Raw genomic sequence first — 24,729 nt, forward strand, 5'->3', positions numbered from 1 at the left:
GGGAAGAAAAGAGTATAGCCAGGAGGCAAAGAGAACCTTCCCAGCAATTTAAAGAACAGAGGTGCATCCTTTTTTTTACCAGAAGGACCTAGTGTGCTTACTGACTTAACCATGCCCAAACTGTAATCAATTCCATAAATAAAAGAAAAAGAGATCCATCTTTTTGTCAAGCCACAACACCTCTGACCCAGTATCGTCTTTGCAACATGGTGCATTTCCCAAAATGCATGGGAGAACTGAATGCCATGTGAAATGCACATCTGAAATAACCCTCAAAAGAGGAACATTTTGGGAGGAGAAAACACACTTCATGAAATGAGGGAGACAGTGAACAGCACTGAAGACCACAATAAACCTATGCAGCTGTAATGATTCATTCAAAGTAAAAACACCTTGGAGAATATGTATATAATCCAGACATACATTCTTTAATGTCCAACACACACATAAGCAGTACATAGCAATAAACAAGATATTTCTGTAAAAAATACTTCCTAGCTAAGGAAATACAGCCTAAATTTCTGAAGAAGAATGCTCATCACACGGATTCCACAGAGAAAACTCATGAAAATTCAAGACTGGAAAGATGAGTATAGATGACTGTAAGACTGAAACACTACAGAAGGCAACACAATCAGGGAAGCAACATCACCCATTTTACTAAGGCATGTCACGAATCATATATGATGGAGATGCTAAACTGTGTTAGCATGAACAGAGATTCAATATTTTACCATTAGATTAACAAGGATTATACCAATAAAATGCCTGGTTCTGAGCACTGGCAGTCTTCATCACTTAACTCTCTTCTCTACCTGCCTGGAAACAGGATGGTCCAAGGTAATGTTTTCACAAGTAAGCAATTTTTCCACCTTTACAAATAAAGGCTCATTTAAGATACTTCTGTAATTCTAATGCTCTATGTGACTGCCCATATAGTTCATATCATAACAAAACCCCTTCAACAAAAAATAAGGTGGGGTGGAAGGAGAGTGAGGCTGAGGAAATTTTGTCTCTGCAATTACAGCACGCTCCTGGGATGCAGGCACAGACTGAGGGCTCCCATGTCCCACGCTGAGGAGGGGCAGGATCCCCCCCGCCTTCCTCCACATCTGAGTGGTAACATGACTGGAATACTGGGACAGAGAGGGACAACTGCTCTTCACAGATTTAAGAGGCAGGTTGGCTCCCCCAAAGCTATTTAGCCCCAATTACTTGGCTCATTAGAAGCACAAGAGTGTCAATTCCTAATTTAAATCCATGTCACTCCTTTCAGTCATGTTAAATTATCATAAGATAAAAATTGCAAGAACTAACAATGCTCCAACCTCAAGAAAAGCCAATCATCAGGAGGAGTTAGGAAAGAGCTCCTTGATTTTGGCACAGGTTGACCAAACAGACAAATAAAAAATACATTAAAGTTCTGTTCTTTTTTCCTTTCTCTGAAGCTCATGGTAAAGGCCACTGTACAGAATGAGACAGCCACACACTACCAAAAGGTCAGTCTCTGCCTTGGCAATGCCCATGGCCCCTAAAAAATTTCCTCCTCCCTCTCCTCCAATATGGACAACCAAAAACCTGTTTGAACTGGGTGTCCTAACATGACACTGAAGGAATGAAGAGCTACCATAACTAATGACACGCAGTCCACATCTGCACAAGTCTGATTACTAAGCAGCAAACAATGGCTGAAACAATCTTTATGTCCATACCCTTAAAGGACAGAATGCAAGACCCCAGGTAGAGACAGAATAAATGACCACTTTTCTCCTCTTCCTCTACATGAATACCTGTTATAAGTTCAGTTATCCACAAAATTATGCTCAGAGGACTCTGTAACTCAGGGCTGCAGAGCTGCAGAAGTTACTGCAGAGTAATTCCCACTTTTGTAGAACTGTTCTGCAGGATATGAGCTTCCACTAAAAAAATATGATCCTAGTCTTGACAGGATACACACATCTTCAAAAAGCATGAACTGCACCTACACTGAGGCACCACCTGATAACCTAACCAGCAGCCTGGACTTTGGGAGAAATTTGTTTCATCTCAGCTCTGTATTCTTGGGCTCTATAACTCTAGAACTGAATTTTTGGCACTCAAAAAAAAAAATAATTCCAAGAATTGACTCTTTTGCTACAAATTAAACAGCCACTCTTTGTTTAGTTTACCTTTCCTGCTGCCTCTTGGTCTGAAAATGTCACCATATTAAAGGAATGCACTGGACTGGAATGCATCATATTAAGGAATGCAATGGACTGATCTGCACAGTTTTGAATGGGGCAAAGCAGAAGATGATTACGGAAAAAAATCTGGAGTACAATTGTCAAATGTGGGGAGATAGAGGTCTATACTGACAAGGTAATTCACCTAAAGAACAGTTCTGTAGTGGAAACCTGGAAAAACTAGCTAACAGAATTCAGTTGCAAAATCCATCCTTCCGGATACTCACGAGAAGATTCTGTGCAATGTTGCCAAGACAACACAATGGAAACTGAAGACTGGGGACCACGTCATGCTGCTTGGAGACCACATTAATAATCTCTTCCCCATACACAATTGTGGTAGGAAGTACTTCACAGAAATATATTACAGTGAGTGTACTTAACTATGATTCACATTTTTTACATTTAATTCAATGATACAGTTTTGTTTGCATAGTCCTAATAAAAGACCTGTATAACCATTACTCCTATGTGGAATTACATAATAATAGTATGTTCTAATAAAAAAAAATATTAACAACATAGCATTTGCATGTTTTGGAGGTAGGACACAGAGAAGGAACAAGAACAATTTTAAAAGTGATAGAGTATATTAATTAATTGTGCTACAAAAATTGGGGAATTCCTACCAGTCCATTTTATCACATTATGTCTCAGAGCATCCGAGATCTCATTACAACATGCACATACTATAACCTTCTTTTTCAGCAGTGATAATGTAGGAAGCACTATGTGATTTTTGTCCTAATGCCTGCTGCAGACAGCCATTCCTTACTGAATAAGGCAGCTTATTTCCATAAAAACAGAAAACATGCACAATTTTCTCACAGTCCTGCCTGCTAGTGAGCTGACACTCAGAACATAGAAGGTATCTCCAATTTGAGTCTCCTACACTTGCATGCTCTGTAACTGATTCCCATAGCACATGACCAAAAAAGTTGTATGGAAACATGTCTCTTGACTGAGATTTTATGCATGTCAAATTTTATCACTGAATTTTCTGTTTCAGTTCTGTTTCATCTGAATTTTCCTATACATCCTCAAAAAGACAGAGTCTCGAAGTGTTTTTATTTAAAAATATCGAGGAGAAAAAAACCTCTTTACAACCTATACTTGTGAAGAAATGGAAATTTGACCTCATTAACATTTTTTTAAAATGTCAAAAACTATGTGGTAGAGTTTTGGTTTATTTCTTTTTACCACAAAATACTGAATAGCTAATATGAAAGCGGTTGAGAATGTTTTAACAAGCTTTCAGAGCCTTCATGCTTCCACAGCTCGTCACAACCTCATGGCTGTTACCCCTTTTTTTCTTCTAGAATTCAAAGCTGGCTCCAAAACCAAGGTAACCCAAACTCACATTTATTTGTGTATTGAGGCCTCTCCCAAGGATGTGACACAGAAGATACAATCCAAACACTGTTTAGGCTACTTCAAATAGATTTGGCAAGGTGCCCTGTAACATACATACCTGTAATACTGAAACAGAGCTACTGTACCATTTCCTTAAAAGATAACCACACACAGAGAGAGATCAAGGTCTAAAATGTGCATTCCTGTTCCCTTTCAGAGAAAATATCACAAAATGTATGTAAATATGACAAGAAAATTTATCTCTGAGCAAGAAAAGCTCTGTTTTCTAAAACTCAGTTTGCAATGTCTTCTTGGATAGCTTGGGGCAAGATACTTGTCTTTCTCTATTTAATGTCTGTAAGACTGCAATAACTTTACTTACTTCATATGTGTGTTAAAAGAATTAATTTGCTTGTGTTTGCACAATTACTTTGAAAATGAAAATTGCTATTAAAATGCTATGTGTCATTTTGTATAAATAAGCAAAAACTAAACACCTGCACAAATCCAAAACAAGACTATCCTCTCTCCATGTATGGATGAGTAAAGGATCTGAAAGCACCGTTCTTCCATCCATTGCCATGTCTCCAAAGAAAACAGCAAGTGCTTATCAGTTCTTGCTGCCTCAAATCCTACTTGCTGCTCATTGATCCTGTGGCATACATTTCACAGCTTGTAAGATGTGCTTACTGTACTTGTAACACAAATTTTAACATTTAAAATAAGTGTTATTGGTGAAGGCGTATTGACACAAATCAAAGTTTTAATCAATCATACTTTCCAGGTGTAGCTGCTTTGAAGTCCCCTAATGAAAGCTTTCTTCTGTTTCAATGTACTGTTTCAACTCACAGTGATTTCATATACTCCATAAATCTTCCAAAGACAAAATGAAAGAAAACTCTATCTACATTTCTTCGTCCATACTCATTTATTTCTAGTTTCAATATATGGCAAAGGGGCCAAGAACTTTGAAGATATCTTACTGAACCTGAAGCAGCAAGTGGTTTGCACTCCCTTTTTATTTTATAATACTTTTGTTTGTCAGTCTTTTGTTTCCCTTCACTCATACTCATTTCTGTCTCCAAATAATGACTCCGTCTCTTCTCATCTCTACAAAGCTGATCTTTTCCCTCCTTTTCTTAGTCATAAACAAGGCAATAGAAATTACCCCATCATACAAAACATGGAAATAGATATTAGCCCATCATACAGGAAATACTAATTACCCAGATACTGGATTGCCCTCCTCCTCCACCTTGTACTTTAGTCTCAGTTGAAAGAGCCAACAACTAAGACATAACTGCATAAGTAAGACCTACAGTTTTCAGGTAAAATTAAGATGCCAACATTTCTCACAGTTTTACAATGCTCTTGTTTTGGAAGAATGCAGACAAATATCAAATTGGGGAATAAGTAACAATTTGCCAGATTATCAAAGGTCAAAAGCATTGTCATATCTAGAAGTAAATCAGAAGCTTTCAATCTTGGGCATAACAAAACACCAATTTATAACTTCAGCTGCAATTTAATTACAAAAAAGGTAATTCATAAAATTCAATAGTTTGGGGTTTTGAATTGAATTTCATTATAAAAAAAAATCCATTTTAAAAACTTATTAGCTCTACATAAAAGAGCTAATTGTCTCAACCTCTTCCTGCTAGAAGTGATTACGGCTTTTATTCTGTGCTTTTAGTTGTTATTTTTTATTTTAGAGATGGTTAGGAAAATTGTTACTTCTGAATTTTCGGGTCCTCTATTCTGTCATCAGTCACTAACCTTGCCTATTTCTAATATGAAGTGAAACAGCCAGTTATCTACTCTGTAAAATATTTCACATTCAGCACATACAGCTTTAATGTAGCATACTGAAATCCAGTACTATTGGATTGAAAAGGCTTCTCCAGCACAGAAATCCACTTTCAACATTATTTTACCAAGTGACAGACACAGCTAAACGTGACATAACTGCTTGGTTTTTTCACAGTTAATGGGATACGTTTCATATTCTGCTAAAAGAGAGGTGACTGAACAGCAGAAGGGAAGGCGGCCTTCGTCCACAACCCTGGTTGCTGTGCTCTGGGACAAGCGAAGCCTTTCAGAGGGAGGAGGACGCACTTCTTCCCCCTGAGCAGTTGAGCTTGTTAATCTCAAGGGAAGTCCAGGAACACAGGACAGCGTGGGGAGAAGCATTTCTGTTTCATCTCACCTAACAGACCTGACCATTCTCTATTTTAAAAGTTATACAAATCTAGTTCCTTAGCTCCTATTCCATTAAGCACTTTTTCCTACGCCTAGGAGGCAAGGAGGGGGTGTTGCACTTTATGTGAGAGGGGCTCAGCCTTGTCAGAGGTCAGGTCAGGAGCCAGTTGAGAACTTCAGAGCAAAGACCAGAAGACCAGCAGGCAGACCAACATTCATGCTCTTGTAGTGAGTATCTGCTGAGGACCTCCCGATCAGGATAAGGCCTGTAGATGGCCTTAACATGATGGTCAAACAAATGGAAGAAGTCTCACATTCACAGGCCTTTGTCCTGATGGGGGACTTTAACCACCCTGATATCTTCTTGAAGGACAACACAGCAGGGCACAAGAAATCCAGATTTATGCAGTGCATTGATGACAAATTCCTGACAAAGGTGATCAAGGAGCCAATAAGGAAAGGTGCTCTGCTGGACCTCATGCGTACAAACAAGGAAGAAATGGTCAGGAGCAGCCTTGGCTGCAGTGACCATGAGATGGTGGAGTTAAGGATTCTGAAAAGAGGGAGCAAGGCAAAAGCAAGACCACGGCCTTGGATTTCAGGGCTGACTCTAATCTCTTCAGAAATCTGCTCAGAAGTATCCCACAGGATACAGAGAGAAAAGGGTTCCAGGAGAGCTGGTTGATATTCAAGGATCACTTCCTCCAAGCTGAAGAGAAGTCCATCCTGACAAATAGGAAATCAAAGGCAGGAGGCCTGAATGGATGAGCAAGGAGCCCCTCACTGAACTCAGACATAGAAAGGAAGTGTACAAGAGATGGAAGTAGGGGCAGATGGCCCAGAAGGAGTACAAAGATGCTGTCCAATTCTGCAGGGATGGGATTAGGAAAGCCAAGGTTCACCTGAAGTAGAATCTGGCAAAGGCCGTGAAGGGCAACAAGAAAAGATCCTACAAGTACATAAACAGCAAAAGGAGGAGTAGGGAAAACATGAGCCTGCTGCTGAACAGGAGGCGGGGGCTGGTGGCAAAGGTCACAGAAAAGGCTGAGGTACTGAATGCCTTCTTCACCTCAGTCTTTACTGGTAAGACTGAATTTCAGGATTCCCAGACCCCTGAGACCAGAAGTCTGGAGGAAGGAAGACTTACCCTTGGAGGAAGAGGACCGGGTTAGGTAGCACTTAAATAAACTGAACATAGGTAAGTCCATGGGGCCTCATGAATGGCACCCGGGAGTGCTGAGGGAGCTGACTGATGTCATTGCAATGCCACTCTTGATTACCTTACCAGGTCGTGGCAACTGGGAGAAGTTCCTGAAGACTAGAAGAGAACAAATGTCAGTCCTCTCTTCAAGAAAGGCAAGAAGGAAGATCCAGGGAACTACAGGCTGGTCACCCTCACCTTAGCCCCTGGGAAGGTGATGAAGCAACTAACGCTGGAAAGCATTTCCAAACACACAAAGGACAAGAAGGTGATCAGGAGTAGCCAGCATGGATTTATAAAGGGGAAATCACGCTTAATCAACGTGATTGCCTTCTACAATGAGACGACTAGCTTTGTGGATGAGGGGAGAGCAGTGGATGTTGTTTACCTCTACCTTAGTCAGGTTTTTGACACTGCCTCCTGTAACACTCTCACAGATAAGATGACAAAGTACAGGTTAGATAAACAGACAGCGAGGTAGACTGAGAACTGTCTGAACAGCCAGGCCCTGAGGGGTGTGACCAGTGGCACAAAGTCCCATTGGAGGCAAATCACTACTAGTGTACCCCAGGGGTTGATAGTGAGGCCAATACTACTCAATTTCTTCATTAATTACCTGGACAATGGGAAACATTGTGCCCTCAGCAAGTTTGCAGATGACGTAAAACTAGGAGGAGCAGCTGATATATCAGACGGGTGTGCTGCCATTTAGAGGCACCTCGACAGGCTGGAGAAATAGGTCAACAGGAACCTCATGAAGTTCAACAAAGGGAAGCACAAAGTGTGGGGAGGAATAACCCCAGGCACCACTGCACACTGGGGACCAGCCAGCTGGAAAGAGGAGAATCTGCAGAGAACACACTTAGGATCCTGGTGGACAGCAAGATGACTACAAGGTAGCAATGCATCCTTGCAGCAAAGAAGGCCAATAGCATCCCGGGCTGTAAAAGGAAGAATGTTGTCAGCAGGCTGAGGGACATGATCCTTCCTCTCTATCCAGCAATGGTGGGGCCACACGTCAAGGGGCCAATTCTGGGCTCCCCAGTACAAGAGATGTAGCTACTGGAGAGAATCCAGTGAAAAGCCAGGAAAAGGGACATCTTTTATATGGGGAGAGGCTCAGAGCGCTAGGACTGTTCAGTCTGGAGAAGGCTCAGGGGAGATGTTATCAATGTGTATAAATACTGGATGGGAGGTAATAAAGAGGCAGCCAGACTTCTCAGTGGTGCCCAAGACAAGAGGCAACAGGCACAAACTAAAACACAAGATATTCCAGCTGAGCACAAGAGAAAACGTTTTTACTGTGAGGGCGGTCAAACACTGGCACAGGCTGCCCAGAGAGGTTGGGGAATCCCCATCCATAGAGGTATTCAGAACTGGACAGGATCCTGAGCAACTCTCTCTCTGACCCTGCTTGAGAAGGGGGCTTGAACTAGATGACATCAGGAGGTCCATCAACCTCAATGATTCTGTGATTCTTCCTTCCTGCTTAGCCCTTGAAATTCAGTTCTCTGATAGGAACTCTGACTTCGTAAGTTTTTTCCTTCAGTCCGAATGCCTTGCTTACATTCAACAGCACACATTTCCACAGAAATCACTTGGACATAAAAATTGATCTTTACTCTAATCAAATTATTAAATGCTCTCAAACACTGTATTTGAAATGGTCTTAGCTCATTAAGTCCTGCTACAGTTTAATTTAAGAGCATGCCATGAATATAAAAATCAAGAAACACTGTATCCTGAGCTGGGCTTGTGGTCGTCTTTGAAAAATCTCTCATACACAGTCTTACCTCCACACACTATGAGTACAATTACATCCACATGCTTAAGATCTCTCATTGATATCTGAGATACATCTGAATGAACGCAGTAACATTAAACTTTTGCACTAAATATACGTCAAAGCTATAGGCAATTTTATATATATATATATGCACAGACACAGACAGATAAAAACATGCAAAATTACACACAGTAATATTGCTTACTGCCAGTTCAGTAAGCAAAGACATTATTTGATCTTTTAACCTTTTTCAGTTAATTGCTCATTCTGCAGCAGAGGGCAGTTCTTGCCTACAGACATTAGGATCACAGAGAAGTGAGCAAAATACAGGTCTTGTCCCTTGTATTTATCAATCAATTAGCAGATTAAATCAAGATTAAATAGAAAAATGATACAACCACCTTCCAGAAATTTCTCAGTATTTATCTAAGATTGGGGGGGGTTAAACCTCCTCAATGATTTCACTATGTAACATATATTATAGATGAACTAAAGAGTTTTCCACTTTTTATTCTAATCTTATATATCTGCTATCTGACCCATCATGGGGGGATCAAAACATTTTTCACCATAGAGAGACCAGAGAAAATCTGCATCTCAAAACAATGATGCACAGAAAATAGAAGAGGTATTCTTGGAAGGAAGCGAAGGACAGCAGGGAGGAGAGAGCTTTTGTAATATACTTCCTTAGCTTAAATAGCAATAATGTCTGTAAGAAGCAAAATCCAAATTTGATCTTGTAATGGTGAAATTTGAAAATATCTTAATCCGTAGTTATAAGGAGATACATTTGATCAAGGCTTAATCCAGAATTCAACTGGGATTTTTGCAAAGTTACACATAGACTGGTACTCCAATTCCTTCATTGCAGTCTAAATATCTAATCCTCCTCCAGTGAAACAAATGGGAAACATTCCAAAATAATCAATAGAAGTTGGATGAGATCCATACAGAACAATATTAAAGACCAAGGAGTCTACTCTGTGCTGCAGATTGTTTATTTTTAATTACACAAAAAGTATGTGCAAAAAACTTAAACCTGAAAGCTCCCCTAAATACCAAATTTTCTGTCACAAAATAGTCATGCATGCAAACAGCATAAAAATATACCTAGAAAAAACACTGATGCAAACTTTTTTTTTTTTAAATATATACAGGCATCAGAAAATACCATATATATATATATATATATAGCTTTTAAAAATGCTGTGTTTTAAATATATCCTGAAGTCACTTTTCAGACCACTTCCAAACAAAATTCTTCCTGCTTGAATTTTTATTTTCATACTTGGTCCTGCCTATTTAAATGTTCATGGAAAGAGAAACCAGTTCTACCTGCAGACTCGGGAAACAAGTCTGAAAATATCTCCTCCCCTTATTTTACAACACTCACCAGTTTGCCACCAGTGGTCCAAGACAGGTACCTTGAAGATCTTTTTTGACCATTCTAGCGTGTCCACATCACAGTGCTCACCAGCTACAAATAACGTTCTGAACCTTCAAATAAAAATAAAAAAGTATATATCTTGATCTGGATGAGGAAAGGAAAAGAAGATAACAAATTCAGTAAATAGCTCTGGTCAGTGTCCCAGATAAAGAGAAAAGGGAAGGGAGGACTCTCACTCTTTGTATGCTCCTTCCTACTAACAATCAGAATCTTAGCAATATTAATTTATGCTACTTTATACATCATGTAAAAGAAAGTTTATTTTCTGAATGCAAAGACCTTGGGACACCAGAGGCAAGCAACTGTTAATGGAAGTAAAAAACAATTAAATGCTCTGTACACAGGAACTAGGGAGATCTCTATTAAGCAAAACATAAGAATGAACTACCAAAAAAAGGTCAGAAACAGATATCAGAAAAATTAGTAAAGAAATAAACAAAACTAAAAGGAAATACCTGTAGCATAACTCTTAAAGTTGTTAATAATGTTCCATTTAAACAGATTTTGGTATTTTTGAACTGTTGAGTCATCTTTTTATAGACATTTAGAGATTTGTTTTGGGGAAAACAATGGAACATAAAGCCATTTTCCTGTGGAGATGCAGGCTATATATATATAAACAAACAAACAAAAAAAAGTAATCCTACTAGATAATGCCAATCAGAACAGCATTCAGCAGCCTTGGGCCCCTGATCATAGTACTAGACTTCAGCTCATTTGACTGGACATTCCACAGCCAACTTTGGCAGAGAAGAGATGCAACGTCTGGCAGTCCTGACAGACGTGATCTGCATGTTTGTACCATTAAATTAGGCAGTGCTATATAATCGGGTATTAAACCCACACACAGACTTTAACTTCGGAATCTTTTATCGGATGTTTAGTCACACTTTATCATCCTTCATTAAGCATTACAAATTCACTTCACACCCTGTTTAGAATGATAAGCTCCTCTATGTCAATGGTAGCTTTCTTAAATACGACTATCAGCACTCAGAAGCTAGACATTACTGTACATTACTGCGTGCTGCTAAGGTTTTGATCTTTCTAATACTTGCACAGTAACTTCATTCATGTCATAGCCGATTTTTTGCACTTATTTCCTAACAAGCAATTTAAAACCCTGTTACATTGCATACAGTGTGGCGTCACCTTGGTACTGAGTGCAGTTCTGGGCCCCACAATTTAAGAAGGATGTTCAGGTCCTTGAATGCGTCCAGAGGAGGGCAAGAAAGCTGGTGGCAGGGCTGGAAGGCATGTCCTGTGAGGAGGGGCTGAGGACTTTGGGTTTGTCTAGTTTGGAGAAAAGGAGGCTGAGGGGCGACCTCATTGCTCTCTGCAGCTTCCCAAGGAGGGGACGTGGGGAGGGAGGTGCTGAGCTCTTCTCCCTGGGGTCCAGGGATGGGACACATGGGAATGGTTCAAACCTGCGCCAGGTGAGGTTTAGGCTGGACACTAGGAAGCATTTCTTTACTGAGAGGGTGGTCAAACCCTGGAACAGGCTTCCTAGAGAGGTGGTCAGTGCCCCAAGCCTGTCAGTGTTTAAGAGGCATTTGGACAATGCCCTTAATAACATGCTTTTAACTGTTGGTCAGCCCTGAATTGGTCAGGTAGCTGGACTAGATGATCCTTGTAGGTCCCTTACAACTGAAATTATTCTATTCTACAGTCATGGATTCTCACGACACTGACCAGACATTGTCACCTAATAAGAAGATACTGAGGAAAGAATCATTTATCATCTTGCCCCCACACCTCCAACAAAGAAATAAGCAATCCTCTTCAGGTAGAAACACAGAACTTTTAATTAAAAGGTTCACGATGTGCAGATGAAAATGAATGGCCAGCTAAACTTGGATGAACTGCTGATTTATATTCAATACTTTGTCATTAGTACATGCCTAGTTTTATAGTCTGTGTTGTGACAGCATGATTTCTATTGAGAGCAATGCATAGTATTTATCTTACTTGGCTCTTATTATCCAAAAAATAAGGCTATGCTGAACTAGTTCTCTAGGCTTCTTCTATAGTCCACAAAGAACAAGAGGCAACTTTGGAGTAATTTACCTTTAAGAGACTCAAAAGGGTAAGGTTTATTTTTTACACAAAAAAAACAAAATGAAAACCAAAATGAAACAAAATCCAAGGCCCTAGAGCAATACTAACATATGACTAAGCCACAGTATAGAGACTTTGTTAAGCTACTGTTTAAAAAAATAGCAATACACAGAGCTATTAAGTTACTGCATTATAACTTGAAGGGATGTTCCTGCATCTCTAAAAAAGGAAATAAGGAATGTCTGAAAATTTTGGACATTCTTATTCTGCTGCACAGTTAAACATGTTCCTATTTAAGCAAGATTTTGGAACAGAAATCAGCCATTGGGGAAAAAAATCTAAACCAGAGGGAAAATTAAGCCGTAACGTTTCTGGTTTCATTTTACAGAAAAATCACAACGGAAAACTGCGTCTCTTTCCCTGGAAGGCTGGTGCGGCAATCTGAAACACTTCAGCCATGTCAGTGCCTGTTTGTAACCACCAGGTGGATGCAATCCTGTCATGAGGTATAATGTGAATTCTGAATGCAGAGATGTCACATACATGCCCTATTACTACAGACCAAAGAACTTGCTTCCCTTCTGTAGTATCTGCCCCGGGTGGGCTCATGCCCTACTCAGCATATGACCAAGACAGACCGCACTTTCATTTTACCCAGAGATGCAATTTAAAACCTCAAAGAGTAGAGGGAAGAGAGGAAAGATAAGAGGCAAACACAGAAGAACTCTGTTTACTAGCAAATAACCTCTTTCTTTCTTTGAGTGAAAGTGTACAGGTATACTCACGCTACAAGTGACTAAACATTTCACAAACAGCCTGTCATGCCAAGAGAAACTGCAGACAGACTCTACCAAGTACTGCATCAATCCTCAAGGCTTCCAAGATGACAGAATGCCAAAGATATGAATGGAGCTTCATGTGGCCCAACATCAGACTCTGGGATTAAAATTACTTCTCCAAAATGTCCCCTTGTTAGGATTGCAGCACGCACTACCACAGCCAGACTGATATCAGTGACATTTTGTTTCACTTCAAGTCTTCACACAGTCCGTTATGAAAGAAGACAACTGCTGAACAAAGGATTTGATCCTTGTCCTTCAGCAATGGACACAAACTGCATTGATTTTGTAAAACCTGTAGACTTGTGGCCACAAAAAGAATTCTTAGATATGGTGGGCATGAAACAAATTTCACTTCAGAGGCATTTAGAAATTTAGAAAGAGAACTATGAGATTCATCTTTCCATGTAGATGAAATCCAGAAAGCAGTTTCAACTAGTTCAACTAGTTCAACACTTCAACTAGTTACAAAGTTACAAATGTCAGAAGATCTTGAAAAGCGTTACCATGTCAAATTTGAACATGCAGATGAAAGAATTCAATTTCCTTAATTTCAGAACAGCATTTCGGCCAGCCCTCCTTTCTCACACCCCAAGATGGCTTGGAGTGGCTTCTTTCTTGGAATAGAAGGCAGGGGGTCAAATGTATAAGCAGCTTTCACATCAAATAAGCATAGTTTTCTGTACTCATACATATACAACATCATTTTGGTAAACTGCTTTCTGAGCACATCTCCCACATTAGAAGATAATGATTGTAATGAGCATGACTCCAATCAATATCTTGCACCTGAATGCTTTTTATTGTAAAGCACAAGCCGTTGCTGATAATTACAGTTAATAGCTAACTGGAAGTTATAACACAGATAAAAGTTTATGATAGAAGAGAACAAAATACTGTATAAGTAAAAACCACAAATATGTACTTCATGAAAAGTTTTGTGAGACTCATGGTCACATGCAGGGCACTCCTGTTAAGCACTGCTCAATGTACATTATATGGAATGTTCTGTAATTAGGCATGTTAAAGACAACATTTCAGCTATGATGTAAAAATTCAATTTAGGAATTCATTAACTTTATAAACTGCTGAAAAATTCTGTGAAGTGTCCTTGTTTTAAAAACAGGGCTATTAAAACACCAAGAACTTAAAAGACTTGACAAGTTAACTAAAAAAGTTAAGACATCATGTTATCCCCTGAGCCAAAAGCAGAATTCCTCTCTTCTGAATCACCAGCTTTAATAATCAGATTTAATAATCTGCAGGCTCAAGAGCAACCTTATGTTGTGAGGAGAGGGATTAGCTCTTTGGCAAATTTACAGCACAAAAGCATCAGAAAGACTATCAGAGCAAAGTGCCGCAAGCCTAACAAAGCATAAGAACTATGGAATTATTTTCTCCTATCAAACAGTATAGCAAGAGAGAGGTGGCAATGGTTATAAAATGTCCCACTCTTAAGTGGACTGTCAAAAAATTGTTCACACTTCAAAGTATGTCAGTGCACCTGTTATTGCAATCATCTATCACTGCAATGCAGTTAATCGGGAAGAAAGATCTTAAAACCTCTCTGTTAAATAAATATGTCCTAAGCTGTTTTTCTGAAAAACTACATTTCGAACATAGAATTCAGTGCAATCAAGCTTTTAGGACCTATTCAAGAGTCCAGCAGAGTGGACTTGAAGTATCACCCGATATAGGGGACAGATCAAGGTCCCTAATGGCCCTGATGCAATCTAAATTGTTCAATACAGGATGTACATTCTGGTGTCACTCCAAGCATGAAAGAAACCACATCTCCAAACTATTTCCCAAAAGCAGAAGTGTTCACATGGGTAATAACCTGAGCTGCACTTTTCCACATTAAAAGATCATGGAAGTGTTTTTAATTCTGGAATGCATATGCCAGTTTTTTTCTGGCAAAGAAAAACTCTCTCTCTATCATGTTAAATAAGCTTTTTTTCCTGAAAAGACAGTGAGGAAGGTTCATTTGCACTTCTTAACATAAACTGGAAATAAAGAGCTCTTACTAATTCTTAATGCACCTGGAGACTGCAGACACCTAAACATGTAAAATAAGGAAGTAATATTTTCAGGTCTTCTGATTTTTCTCCATTGATGTGTTTGTTTTCCTCCTTGAATAGATTTTATCTTGGTCATGAGAGTCCAAACACTGGAGGTTTGGGTGACAGAGTCAGAGAGACACAGAACACAGTTGCAGCTCAGCTCCTTCTCGTGGTGCAGGTGAAGGGGTGCTCCACAAAGGCTCTTCATGAACACAGCTCAGGACTCACAGGAATGGCCATACATGATCTACCGCAGCCCAGACTAGGGGGTAGCAGGCAGAACTGCATAATGTACTTCAGTCATCCTAAATTCTGGGTCTTAATCACATATCCTCTAGCAGCATATGTGAGACATCAATTATATGAGAAAGTATTTTGTTCTAGCAGTTTTTGAATTTGACACTTTAATTTCAAATCCTCTTGTGCCTGTGTTATGAGACAGAAAATGGGAGTTTCTAATCTACTTTATATTCATTATTTCTGCACAGTTTTTATGCAGTCTCATATTTCTTTCTAAAGCAAGTGCATTAATATCTGGTATCAGATGAACAAGCTAGAATCTCTAGGTTCTCTCGATATAAAATGGCAGAACATTCATAATCGACCAAAAAGTGAAGAAAGCCAAGTAGGCTATGGAGCACAAACTGCAAATTATTACTTGTTGCCCCATTTCATGTAAAACTATCAGTTGTCAATCATTTGGAAATCAGACCTAACCAGTTCATAACAATTAAGTCAATTAAAGGATGAAGTGTGATTCCAAACATGGGAAGAATTAATGGCTTGCTGTTACGGAGTTACCTCATGAAGACAAGAACAGATTCCAAAAGCTGAACAGAATACCCCCAGGTACATGAGGGTCACAGAATTTGGATGCTACTTGTTTTTCAAACACAACAGCCAGCAGTATGATCAGACAGCCTGCTTAGCAGCACTGTGTGTTATCAAAAGCCTAGTCTTTAGATCCTGTAGCAATATGTGGCTGAACAGAGCTTTTATCCTACAGTATTATAAATTAAACATCTCTTTTACTGTTACGCATGAGCCATGTTTAAGACATAGGTGACATTTTGTGTCAAAGGCAAACATATTTCAAGATTTGACTCCAACAGCCAACAAGGAATTTGAAGCATACACACTAGAACCTTTGGAAACCTCACATATAATTTTGGGTGGAGACCAGTGATGCCACCAATATCAGTTCTTAACAGAAATTTATTTTACTTATGTCATTTCAAAAGAACCCAAGTCTGCTTATAATTCAGTCTACTCCTGTAAATCAAGTACTCCCTTGTATACTAGAAGCTGGCATTGCCTACCAACTCTGTACCTTATCAGTAATTGTCTTTTTTAACAGGATTTATTAAAAGTGACATTGACCTTTATCAGTTTTTTAATGGAATTTTTCAGGAATGAAATGTACTGTGGTGGAAATCTCTTCCAGGACTGCATTCTTGGACATGTGTTTTGGAGTCTCTAGAGTAAGTAAGGCTACATCTTACTTAGCCCAGGTAGCAGAAAGACATCTCATTTCAATGATTCTGCACCATGTAACAGAGAAGAAAGCACCATAGATCAAGTAAATGAACTAAAAGTAAGACTGATTTCAAACTAAAACTGACAAAATTCATTTGACCTTGGATGGGAAAGTCCATCCAAATACCACGCAAAAGCAAGGATTTTCCTAGAATGGAAATTTTAATCACCTGTTGGACTCCCATTTCTTAACAACTGCATCTACTAGATACTAAATGCTGCACTACAGGGTTTAGTAAAGAGAAGTCACGGACCACAAAATGACATGGCCCAAAGCTGAGTGAATTATGAGACAACTAAATCTGCAGACAAATGGTGAAGCTCATGCACTGAACAGGAATGATGAAATACCTCTTTACATCTGGGGCAACTGGTATCAGCAAGGACATTCTTATCTGGAATTCTCATTTGGCCAGAAAATGCAACAACTTACAGAGCAGGTTAGCAGATTTTTCCATTAAATGAATATGCTAAAGGCAGACTAAGTCAGTTTAGTCATTGCCTAAAAAATGCTGAGGAACAGCAATTAAATTTTCTAGCATCTGAATCACTTTCTTGTGACATCATAGAAGAATAGTGCATTAGGGTCTCAAATGAGCTTGTTTCCTATTTCAAGGAGGGGTAAGGATTGATGATAGCACTCAAAACAGATGGACGAAGGTAATGATGAACTTGTGATGAATACCTCAGGAATAAATCCAGCTTATTTTCCTGGGCAATTAAGAATGTGGAGGTCTCATGAAGCTACATGGCTTTGCATTTTCCCCTTCCCTCTGGACAAGTGTAATAAAAGATGTTCTTATGACTGAATACAGTCTGACACAGTCCTTGTTGAATAATTTGCTCAGCATCAAACTACAAGATTAGATGTGGTCCAAACCCACATATTTTTCATTTTTATAATGTTTGCCATAAGATACAGAAATTTGGTCTGTAGAAGTACTAAACGCTCATGGATGCAAGCCACTGTGAGAGGCATTTTATTAATATAATGCTAGTAACACATTTTAAACATATAATGCGAAGAACTCTGAAATAGTGGTAGTTCAGTGGCTCAGACTAGGTATTCAAAACTAACAGAAGACTTTGACCTTAATCTCTGTGCCTCAGCTTCCCATCTGCAAAATACAGATAATACCACTCTCTCATCTCACAGGGGATTTGTGAGGATGAACTCAGTCATGATTTTGAAGCATGCAGATAGTATAGTGATAAACACCTTAAAAACAGTACAAGATAGGAAACAGCTCAGTCTTTGGAGCACATAACCATAAACAGTAACTAAGTTATGGGGAGATAAACAAAACATTGACTAGCTGCCAATTAAACGAACACTAAATATCCTGTGCACTCAGCAAAATGAGAGGTCATGTGGGAAAACAGTACGGGGTCATGCAATCCAAGACTGTATTACAGGGTATAAGCAGAGTGGAGCAAAATTAAGGTTGAGCAAGCAATCCTAACCCAGTAAGACCTCTTAACCTTAGAGTCATAATCTTTTCAACAGCTTTCATCTCCTCTAAACTATCAATATAAATTTACAAGCAAATACATGTACACCTAAATTGTCATGAATACATTTAAATTCTGCTATACAGAGGTGGGCAAAGCCCCAGACACTCTGCTATTCTTAGTTCATCCAGCCTGTTTCTCTAAGAACCTGCTTCCAGTGTATCCTTAGTTCACCTTTTCAGAGAGTACTGCTTTCCCAAGGCTCCCTCAGGGTCCTGCTGACGGATTGCTCTAATTGCAGTTGGTGAAGTAAAGAAGGCAACTACTTCATGCTCTGCTAGCACGCGGAAATAGGCACCAGCATCTGGCGTTCCCACAGGCTTCCCCTATGGAGAGAATAATTTAAAATGTCACAGGATAAAAATACCTCATAATTCCTTGACAGTTCAAGGCTTGAACACGTAACAGTAGTGGTAGCACAGCAACAGAAGTAATTTCAAGTAAGACTTCAAACAAGGCTTTGTTAAAAATAATAATACCGCAACCGTATTCACTTGTAGAAATAAATTCACAAGCTTTGGGCACAATCTCTTGCATGAACACAGCACATACTAGCTGCTACTTAGAAAAATAGGACAAACAGACATGCGAATGAAAAGACAGCCATAAAGAGCTGGCAGCAGAGAGAGTCATGTCTACATCTACCCTTATTGCAAAGCAGCCTCTAAAACACCCAGAGTCCCACTGAACTAGGAGTCTCTGGACACAGTGGCACTGCAGCTATATCTCCATGAACAGGCCTATGGGACATAATAACACCTTTTTCTCACCTAGAAATTTCCTCCCAATTCTGGAAAAATACCCACTTAACTGCTTACAGCTGGCTTCTTGCAACCTTTGTGCTGCTACCCCACATGAAGCCTGGAGAGAAGCTGAAGACCCTTTTTCTGTTTTAGTGTGCTAACAGACTGTGGTCTGGTTTGTGGTTGGGTTTTTTTAAAAAACTAAACATTGTCCTGAGCTAAGGGGCATAGTCAAGAGAACTGTAAACAGAAGTAATCTGATGTGACAAATTGTCCAATGCTAAGTAATAATAATAAAAAAATAATCAAAAATACTTTCCTGTGATGCTGCAAATATGAAAAGCAGTCGGCACAGGATCATATAATCAAATCTTAGTGTATGTAATTACCGCAGTGCATGAACGGCTCCTTACATGTTCTGAAATTATAAAAAGATGATGTTAATGTGGAACGAGTTTTAGCATTACAGGTGTTGCCATAACCTTTTCACTAGAAAGGCCACACTTGGAAGAAGAACTTTGACAGAGTACACAAGTTAGGAGGGACATACACTTTTCACACTGCAAACACAGCTTTGTCAACGCTTTATGCAAGAAGCCACAAACATGGAGAAAGTTTCACCACTGAAATGTCACCACCTTTACAGCAGTTCACCAGTCACAAGACAAATTCATACCTTCACCATCCTTGTGTAAATGCAGATTTGAAATAGATAGATTAATACGTCCGGGGGGGAGGTGGAGGAAACAGTATACGAACTCTTAATACTTTTCATTTTACCATGACCCAAAGGAACAGAGGGATATGAATACCTTGAAGAATTTACTAAATTCAGTATTTTTATTCTGATAATGAGGCACTAGTAACACAGTAAATGCCTTTATGAAAAGGCACACTAATCAAGTTAGTTGCCCCATCCCAGCATAAAAAGCAGCATGCTGGCTGCAACACAGGCTCACAGGAATTCATCCCTTTCCCTCTTTCCCATCTGCCCTCCCCACTGCAGTCTTCCCCAGGCTTGCTCTGCCTCCAGCTGTGCCTGAACACTGGCAAAAGCACTGATGAACCATTTGGCAGATTTAAAGCAAGACACCTGAGGTTGGATACGTACCATTGGCTTTGCAGCCCTATGGCGCGATACTGCTGGCAAGAGGAGTGCTGGAGCAGAGGATCACCATAAAAGGAAAAAAAAACCAAGACAAAACAGAATGCACAATTGAAAAGTCTTTTCTTTTAAAGGATGGAGCAGGCGGTAAGAAGCAAATGGAGAAAATAAACAAAAGAAACAGTTTGCAGCCCAAGTAGCAGGGAGGAGTATCACCAATGCCAAAACCCCTTTTTGCTAACAGCCAATCCTAAATTACCAAAGAGAAATGCAAAAGAATGCTATTTGCTTGCTGAAAAGTGAGTTACGTCCTTTTTCTGTCAGATAACACACAGTTCCCAAAGAAAAAAAATCTTTCACCAGACTGTCTTTAAGCATCATCCTTGCAGACTTCTTTATCACAACTTTCACATGTTCAATACTTTTTCACAAACCTATTTATTCAAGTTGATGTCATCTCCCTATAATATTCATTATACCTGCAGATCTGTGACCACCTGGTTAGGAGTTCAAGCCCATGTGACTAACTAACACTAAAACAAACAGTCTCAGACTCTGAAAAATTCTAACTTTCCATAAACTTCTCTTTAACTAATTACGTAATTGAACAAGTAGCAATCATCTTGGACAGCAAAAAACCTAACTGTGGAGCAATCTGAAATTGGTTAGTCTGCCAGTAATAACGTAGGCTGTATTTTTAACCAAATGACAATGTCCAGAGCCCATAAAAGGGCTGTGTCTGGCCCTGAGCACACCCACTCCCTCCTAGGGGCTCAGCTGCTGGTGCTCAAGGCCAGGTTTGCCATGGTGCAGCTGTGTAACCTTGGATCAGACCACCAGGAAAACAGCAGAGTTGAGAGAAGAGCTGAAAGGAGCCTCTCCTTCCTCAGGAGGTGATTTACGCTCAGGCCCTCACCCTTGGTCCCTGCCCGAGCTACATCGCGGCTGTGCCTGTGCCTCACACCTCCAGCAAGCTCGAGCCTGAGAGCATCTTCAACCCAAGCAGCTCAACCTTCAGGAGTGCGTGGCCAGGCACGCAGGGCATGGACAGGCTGGTATTTATGTGTCACAGGTAAGCTACAGCAGCTTTGGTTTGGAGAAGTATCTTCCTCAGATCTAGGAGAAAAACAAATAAAATGCAAAGAGTGGAAGAAAAGGAATAGAAAATTCACCTGACAGTTGATAGGAAATAATACCCAAAGAATAAGGCCACACTTAAAATATTAATTTAGGAAAAAAAAAAAAAAACTGGCCCAGTTGTAAAATATTGTTACTGATTCTGCAGAAAAACTTCCCTGTGCCTTGGCAGCTGTTCACAGTTTAGCAAATGTATAAACAAAAACTGACATAAGCAAAACAAATCTGAGACAGTGCAAATTAATTTCAGAGCCCCAAAAAACTACAAATAAAATTGCCAAAGAGAGTTACCATTCATTACACAAAAATTTTAAGAAGTACTGCAAGATGCCATGAGAGGCTTATTACCACATGCAATTTTGCTTTTTAAAAAGTTAGCAATATAAACAATAAAGCACAGGGCAATTGAATTCAGAATATGCTGACAGATTGCTGAGTCAACTGGGGACTATGAGCAAATGAGATGCTTCCACTAGATTTCTGCAGGGATCAGTTCAAGACCTGTTGCTATTCAGTATTTGCATCAATACTGGAGATGAAAATTTATTTTAAAAGTTACTGGCAATAATATCTCTGGTTGGCAGGAATTGAGAGCATGGTAAACAAGAACAAGGCAGTCAGAAAGAGAGTGATCTGCCTCACCTAATTTAAAAAAAGTAGATCAGACACTTCTTGTATTAGCTAGGAGAATTCAAGTAGAAAAGACTTTCTTTCAATAACCTACCACAAGACTTTGAGACAGACAGACAGACAGATAGGAACACCTTTCTGGAAGTACCTAGATTTAGCATGTAATTTATCTGATGTCTACCAGCTGAGCAGACATCCTGAGGCAGAAATGTGATGATGGCTAATACGTGATTACAAAAGCAGATTCATAGTCAGGCAGCAAGAATGATCAAGGGGATAGAAAAGTTCTCCTATGGAGAAAGTCAGAATGGATTACTTGAGGAAAAAGACATATAAAAGGTACTATAATAAAATAACCAACAATGCATCAGTAACAGCGCAGCAATTCCCTTTCTGTCTGACCCCTAACAAGGGGCTGTTCAATTAAAGATAAATTTAAAATCATGAGGCGGAAATTCTCTCTGCATAGCAAGTATTATACATGGAACTCATTGCCACTAAAACCTGTTGATGCCAAAGCACACACAAAATCCTGACATAACAGGATTCAAATGAATATATTCATAGGAGCGTTTACCCTTCTGCTGCTGACCCTGCTGCCAAATCTCCACTAAGGACTTGAGATGATACATCCTACTGAATTTGCTCCACAAATACAATCACTATGGACGATGGCAGAAAGATCACAAAACTGGCAAACTTCAGAGACAGTGCTTGCTTTGTAAGCTGATGATAATGGCTTACAAGAACTGTAGAAAGGCTGGATGCCTCCAAGAGCTGTGCCAAATGAGAGTAGTCAAACCTACTGCTGCTGCTGTGCACCCTGCAGTTTTGTTGCAACAGCAGATTTGCGTACCCTGCAGATTTGTTGGGGACTGGAAGGACCCCAGTGAGCGTTGTCAGGAAGGCTCCACGTGCACAGCAATGTCTTCCTACAGCTCTGTGTGGGACAACAGCTACTCCTCTGTCCTAGACCACCCAAATGAAGTCCTTAATGCATGGCTCCTTGGCAAGCGTGGGCACCCTCTCCCTTATCCTAGCTCCAATTCAAAGTGCCAAGCACTGGAACTACAATGCTGCCTTCTTCCTGACATGACAGGGAGCAGCTAGGCTTCCTCTTCACGCTTCCCTGTTGCTTACAGCTTGTGATCCCATTAGCAAGAGCAATCCAGAGTGGGCTCTGAGACTTCAAGTAGCTTATTTATAGCTGAAGTTTGTCATGCCTTGGAGAGAAACAATCCAGGACAGATTATAAAAAAAACAAACCTTGCTGTATTCAAAGGAATTCATTACCGTCTTCACATTCCCGACAGTGGCGTTACAGCAAGTGAAAATTGAAAGCACATAGTTTCCATACCAAATGTTAAAACGACACATTGTCACCTACTAAGTAATTTAAAAATAAACAAATCTCTTTCAGAAGTGAGGGTATGAAGTCAGCAGAGTTTATATTCAATAGTGGTTGTCTCTAGGCAAAGGGTATGAGGTATTCTTTCCCTGTACCTAAGCAGCATAGTGATAGGCCCTAACCCAAAAGCCATCATTAGGCAATCATTTAGGAAAAACTTTGACTACAAATTTATGAATATTCACTGTTAAGACAGTCTTCTGAGCAGAGGAAAAATTATACACTCTGTCTTTTGTAAAGATTATTTTTCTCCCTGTGTATACAGAAGCCTGCCTTCCTTTTCTTCCCATTTTTAATCCTCAAAAAGATGACACTGATGTCAGGAACACTGATTGGTGACACCTCAGAGAAAGAAAAAATGGGAAATGTTCTTATTACTGTTTAATAATGCTCTCACCAAGAGCAAAAATCACAAAGCAGACATGTAGTTCAACCAGATATTAACTCTGATTTTTCTTTAATACTCACTGTTAAAGAAATAGGATTTTTACTCTTTTTATTTTCCAAACCAACACATTTTAAATTCAGAGGTGCCTTTATAATGACAATAACCATCTTGATCCCCATGCATTCACACAGAGATAAAGCTTCACTGTAAAACGACTATGTAACAGAGACTGCTGAAGGAACTCATCACTTTCCTCCCTGTTCCTTCTTGTCTTACTCTACACCTGCTAGAATGAAAACCTCTTCATTGCAGTGTTTATTTTAGCAGTTCTCTTCTGCCAAATAAATGCAACAATTTTAATGTGGCCCAGTGTATCAGTGGTCAAAAATAGCTACTATAAAACTATCAAAGTCTTTTCCTTATCTCCAAGAAACTGCCATTTTTCTCACACTGCTTTCCTCTTCTACTTAACTAGTGTGGTGGTGATGAGTTAATCCCTTTGGAATGAAGAATCTAATTAACATCTATTAGGTGTTTAAATATTAATTAGACTACAGTAATTTAATACTCAAGCTAATATGATATTTGATTCTATAAATGTGCATTTCTGCTACCGGGTGAAGTTTTTGCTCCTTGTTATTCAGAATATCTGAGAAGTCAACCACCATGGTCCCCAGCCTTAAAATTCTATGAATTTAGTGGGAAATCACTGGGGGTTTTCCAGACAAACTAGAAAATGGAACTCTTTTGTAATAGAATTAAACTTGAAAAGGAATAAAAACTATTTTTCTATTTTTTTTTTACTATTGCATTTCTATTTTTGTAGTGAAGGTAATTTATAACTGGAGTTCTCTGTTTAATTATTTGTAGAGATCCTGATGCCACTGAAGCCCCCAAAATTGCATACCAGAACTATATTGAGCATCTGGAGATGAAATAAAGATGGAGATGGGATTTGAAAAGTATCCAACATTAGCTAAATTGTGCAAGTTATAAAATGAGCCCAGAAAAGAGCTCAATTTCTTTCTTCTTCAAATTTCAGCTGAACTCACGCATTTAGTGTCGCTACACTCTGAATAGATATGCGTTCACTGCCTCCAAA

At 39.4% G+C, this 24,729-nt stretch overlaps 1 protein-coding gene across 3 annotated transcripts in view; it reads right to left on the reverse strand.

Moving 5' to 3' along the window:
* Positions 1–24,729, reverse strand: part of ACSS3 (acyl-CoA synthetase short chain family member 3) — a 90,107-nt gene that overhangs the window by 31,532 nt on the left and 33,846 nt on the right. For all 3 annotated transcript variants that reach the window (XM_075057971.1, XM_075057972.1, XM_075057973.1), the window contains 2 exons: positions 18,391–18,542; positions 10,155–10,258 (listed from right to left, as the gene is read on the reverse strand). In XM_075057971.1, coding sequence (XP_074914072.1) covers positions 10,155–10,258; positions 18,391–18,542 — 256 coding nt within the window. The remainder of the gene's footprint in view (positions 1–10,154; positions 10,259–18,390; positions 18,543–24,729) is intronic.

The sequence above is a fragment of the Buteo buteo genome, chromosome 26, assembly GCF_964188355.1.
Source record: "Buteo buteo chromosome 26, bButBut1.hap1.1, whole genome shotgun sequence".
Lineage (NCBI taxonomy): Eukaryota > Metazoa > Chordata > Aves > Accipitriformes > Accipitridae > Buteo > Buteo buteo.